Here is a 5,823-nt window from a genome sequence, read left to right on the forward strand (position 1 = left end):
TTCATTTTGATAAAAAATTACATTTAGTGAAAATATAATATAAAAATATTTTAATGTTTTTTTTATGTTCTATTTCTTTGTCTATATTGTACAATATATTACAGTTACATACGTTTTATTTTTTGCGAAAAAAAAAGAAAGGATAAAGAAAATTTAAATTAATAAATAATTATACTATCCTGTATCATTAAAAAAATATTATACTATTGTTAACTTTTTATTTAATATATTTCAATATTAAATATCTATATAATGGATGAAAGGAAGAAATTATTGTTTTTAATTAATTTTGCGATGTTTATTTTTTTATCTTGGATAGGAAACTTCACAAGTGAACTGGTATTATAATAATATTTATGAATATTTACATTATTCAGATTGTTATTGTTTTATTTTTATTCGTAATTTTTTTTTGGCAAGAAATTTATGTTCCTTAAATTACTAATATTTTCTTTGTTATTTTAGTGTACCTTTAAAAAATATTTAGATGAAAATTACAAAGCTGTTAAAAAATTAGATACAAGAATTTATCGATTACTAACAAAATATAGGAAAAACATAAATTCATGTATGTTAGGATTAAGAGAAGTGATACCATATAATGTAGAGAACGAAAAAACAAATATATGTAATAATGTGAAGAGAGACATATCAAAAAATAGTAAATCAAATGGATGTTCTTTAAAAAATGAGGAAAGTCATAAACTAGATAAAAAAAGTAAATCTTGTATTTTTGAAACAAAAAAATATTCCCGTCTGGAAAAAAAAATATTCAAAGAACTTGATTATGAGAATTTTCTTAAAAATAATAGGACAATTAGTGATAAATTATATAAGAGAATAGTAGTTAAAAAATACGGACTACGATTACTCCTACCTTTCTTACTCTTTTTCTTATTATTATTATCACTAATATTAGACTATTCTGGTGGTACAGGACTTTTAAGTGGATTGCGTGAGGTATTGAATACCTTCGCCCCAAGTTTTTGGAGAACGTTAGGACCAAAATTGAGTATACTTTTAGGGGAATCTTGGTCGAAAACGTTAAAACCGCTTTTCGAAGCGTCAGTATGGAAGGACAGTCAGTGGAAAAAGGAAATCTATGTATCGTCCAATTTATTTGGTTTTATAATATATTTCATACCTTTCATTATATTAGGTGTCACACTTATAACAGGAGTTATTTACTATCATAAAAAAGTTAAAAAATTTGAAAAAATTAAGTTTAGGAAGAAATATAATGCATAGAAAGAACTATGTTTCATCTTGTAATTAAGTTATAAATATAAGATAACATACGAGATATCTTTAGTTATGAGCTTATTAAATACATTCATAATTGCTTAAATATTTTAAATACACCTAACCCCACATGAACTCCTTAATGCCCAAGTATAGATTATGTTCTTAGATTTTCAGTGAATTTGAACGTTTTAATATTTTCTCATGAGTATTATAAAATATCTTCCACGTTTAGCTAAATATCCTTGTCATAATATACATATATATTTTATATTTAATTATATTTTTATAGAAAAACTATATGTGTGAAATAAAATTAATATATAACATAAAATTTAATATATTTTTATTAAGTTCTTGTGTTAACTTATGTTTTATATAAAAATTGTTTATTTCTACTTTATATTTTTTTCTAGTCTAAAATAGTCATTCTTTCATGTTATTAGGATTATTTATTATTGACTTTAAATTAGTAATACATATGTAATGTTTTGAATTTAGTGAAAGAAGGTGAATGTATTTAGATTTGTGGATTTTTATATGTATTTTTACTAAAAAACTTAAATTTCATTCTATAAAATATGTTTTGTGAGAAATATCTTATAAAATATTTTTATTGTAAAAGCAAATTAAATTCACTTTTAGTTTATTTTGTTTGTCATAATTTTAAAGTTAGAGATATACGATAAAAGAATATCGCTATTAAGTACAGATTATTTACATTTATTTACCAGTTTATTGCTTCTTTATAATTACTATTAAAATGAAAACCTAAAATTATTTATAAATGTACTTAATGGTGGTGTTAACCAAATTCTGTACAAACTAATTAAATATATATTTTATTTAAAATTTATAAATAAATTAAAAATATATATATTTTTTTATTTTTTACATTATTAATATATTATATTGATAAATTAAATATAATAATAAATTAATAGATAATATATGTAAATTCATTTTTTTTTTAATTATTATAGTAAAATTTTAATATGTATATATATTTGTAAAAGGATATATTAGAATTATTAGTACAAAAGAGTATAAGTTTTTTCTACAAGCATACAATATTCTGCAAGTATATATATATATATCTTATTTTCCATATATACATTTTTATTTAATAAAGGGTTAATATGTTATTAAAAACACACATAATTTACTTTATATAGAGATAATAATCCAATTATATTTATAACACTCATTTTTTAGATAAAACTAGAAAAAATATTTTATTTTATTTTTGAGATAATTCTTACTTATAAAATATTATATTTTTAGTTAAGTTCTAATTTTTCTACTTCAAAATTATTTTTTTCTTCAACAAGAAATTAATTAAATAAAGGTAATATATATATTTAACATAAAAATGTAATCGTAGTAGTTCTCATTATTAGATTAAATTTATTAAATTTTGTTCTTTATGGGTTCAAATGAAAATTATAATATAATATTTATACATGTTTCAGTTATCACATTTACATGCTATTACATAGGATTCTCTAGACAATGAAATTACGCGTGCATATTTTTTTCTTTGCAAAAAAGCATTATACATGCAAAGAATATAGAATATATATAGATAACTGTAAACGAAGATTGTGCAATGTTGCTGACAAGAATTTTAATAAAAAAATATTTATATTTACTTTTTTTATAATATTATTATTACTGTATTTTATTAAATCATTATCTTCTGTGTAAATAATATATATAAATATGTAAAATTATTATGTTAGCGGAATATATATTTTTTTTCTTTTTTTTTTGCATATATAATATTAATTATGCCATATTTTCCAAAAAGAATTTTATTAAAATTTTCATATCCTGTATTTATGAATTACCCGTTAAAAATTAATAATAAGATATGAATATATTATATGAAAAAAAATGAAAACAAAAAGTTAAATTAAAGAAAGAACATTACTATAAGGTAGAAAAGAGAGATATTTAACAAAATAATTATTTAATATAAGGAATAAAATTTATTTTTAGCAGAAAAAATATATGGTAAATAGAAAAATAGTAACAAAAAGCTTTCATAAAATAATAAGATTTATTTTACAAGTATTTAATCTTATTATTTAATACTATTAGTTTTTCATTTATTTGTGTTTTTATAATATGCATGATGTTAAAAACATAACTTAGAATTCTTCTTTACTCAATAAATACTCATGTAAATAATAAAATATTTTGTGTATATACAGCTTTAAAAATGACGTTCACGTAAATAATTAACCTTAAAAAGAAAAAAGAAAAATATTTTTTTAATCCTCATATTATCAAGCTTTTAATTTTTTTATGTTACTATTAAAAATTAAAATATATATATAGACCATTTTATATATATTATTTTTTTTGAATGTATTCAATTATATATGTCTGTAATAAAAACGTTCTTTACTTAATTTTTTTGTTCTCTCTTTTCTCCTACTTTCCTTTATTTTTTTTTTTTCGTTTTAAATTAATACATGTGAATTAAAATTATGCAAAGAAAAATTATTAAATTTTTATGAAATTTTTTATTGTAAGAATTTTTAAAAATAAGGTTGTGGAGAATTTGCATTTTTCCACATAGAAGACATTGCTAAATTAAGAACATAACTTTGATTTTCTATAACTATATTTTGATATATGTAATTATAGTTTATGTGCTTACTATACTACTCTTTATTTTATACTTATGCATTAATGGAATATAAGTGCAGCAATTTTAATAAAAAATATGATAATTGCTAGAATTAACATTATGTAGATGTAAAAACTCTCAATGCGAATGTCACATACATTACTCTTTCTTATTTTTAATACATATTTTGCTTTACTAGGACAGTCTTATCATCCTAAGCGAATGTTAATATGAAAAAAGGGAAAATGGAGAGAAGCCATAGGAAGTCTTAAAGGCGCATGATGATGTAGTGCCAAAACAAATTAAAACAAGTAAAATAAAATGAAGAAAGAAAAAATTATAATTATTTAAGAATAATACTAAATATATAAGCATAATGAAAATTTAAAGGTATTTTTCTCTATCGTCTTTTTATATGTTAAATTTGGATTACAAAGATGTTTTTCTCGAAACCGCAGCTCTTTATACATATAAAATGTTAATGAGAAAGAGGGGAAAAGGAAAGGAAGTGAAAATCTTTACGTAATTTTGATAATTTATTATTTCTTGTCTTAATTTTTATGAAAAGTCTAAAAGATGCACAATAAGCATGTGTTTATATACTTTCTTGAGAATTAGGTATACATGTATTGAGGATAATTATTATAAAAGAATTGTGATGTGTCCTTTGTACTGATATAGTGTGCAGATGTACCTGTATATATATATGTGTATATGTACATCTGCATGTAAACATGAATATATGTAAATGCGTATATGAACTTATTCACATGAACATGTATATATGTGTATGCGTATAGATGCATGTACAAAGGTAGATATGTAGACTTGCATAACATAATGTATCCATTTACATATTCTGATACATGTTCATTCCTATATTTCAAAAAACTCATCTTTATTTTTAAACTTAAAAAAATAAGTTAAATTATTTGACTATATTATTATTAGGGTTGAAGTAATCCTATTTTCTTATGTATACAGGGGGTAAATGAAAATAATAATAAATAATAAAACAAATAATATGTATTATTTATGGCTTTATTTGTGTATTTCATCATATGAATTTCTTACAGCAATTCATTATTATATCTGAGCTCTATATATATAAATGAAAAAATATTATTAGGTTGTACCAATTATATGCAACGCGAATAAAGGAGCCAATAGGAAGAATACTATTACAAAGACACAAATTCTCATTTAATCCGTTTAAAGCAAAATAAATAGAATAAAACATTTATCATGGGAATACAATCTTATGTTAATAACTGAAACAATTTGAGAACACAAATGCGTTCAAAATTTATGCGCGTTAATGAGATAGCACTATTCATGATTAAACGTTTATCTATGCATATTATACACATGCACATATATATGTTTTTTTGTGCTATCTTTCCTTATATGTTTTAGATAATTTAAATTGAAACGTTATAAATGGGAAAACGTGTGCTATATATATATATAAACTTTTGCATATTAGAAATTTATTTACATGACATTACTAACATTAAAAACTTTTGTTAATGCGTTATGTATGTGAACAATTTATAATAAGTTTATGTGCATAAAATAGAATGGAAAGCACGATAAAATTCAGGTAAATGAAAACAGAGGATAATAACACTGTATGATGTTCATTGAAACATTTAGATCTTATACGGATGCTAATAAAGAAAGACAATAAAAAAAAATATATTTGTCACATGAAAAGTGAGCTCTTAAAATTAATTTTTCAGAAAAGAAATTCGTTTAAATATATTCCATTTTATATTACATCAAAATTTTTTACGTATCTTTGATTACATCTATTAATGATCTTTATATAGATATTAATTAAAGCATTTATCGTAAGCATGGAGGAAGCAAAAAAAAAAAAAGAATATAACAAATACAGAAGCATGAGTAGTAAATGTATAAGGGAAAAACACAAAAGTTAT

General features: G+C 21.0%; 1 protein-coding gene across 1 annotated transcript; it reads left to right on the forward strand.

The window, feature by feature from the left end:
* Positions 1–252: 252 nt before the first annotated feature.
* PmUG01_07051300 (fam-l protein) lies at positions 253–1,248 on the forward strand (the record flags this gene model as incomplete). The annotated part of the gene is made up of 2 exons (XM_029004262.1): positions 253–331; positions 488–1,248. 2 exons carry the CDS (start codon positions 253–255, stop codon positions 1,246–1,248), a joined length of 840 nt encoding a protein of 279 aa, XP_028860968.1.
* Between the last annotated feature and the right edge of the window lie 4,575 nt (positions 1,249–5,823).

Source organism: Plasmodium malariae (genome assembly GCF_900090045.1).
Source record: "Plasmodium malariae genome assembly, chromosome: 7".
NCBI lineage: Eukaryota > Apicomplexa > Aconoidasida > Haemosporida > Plasmodiidae > Plasmodium > Plasmodium malariae.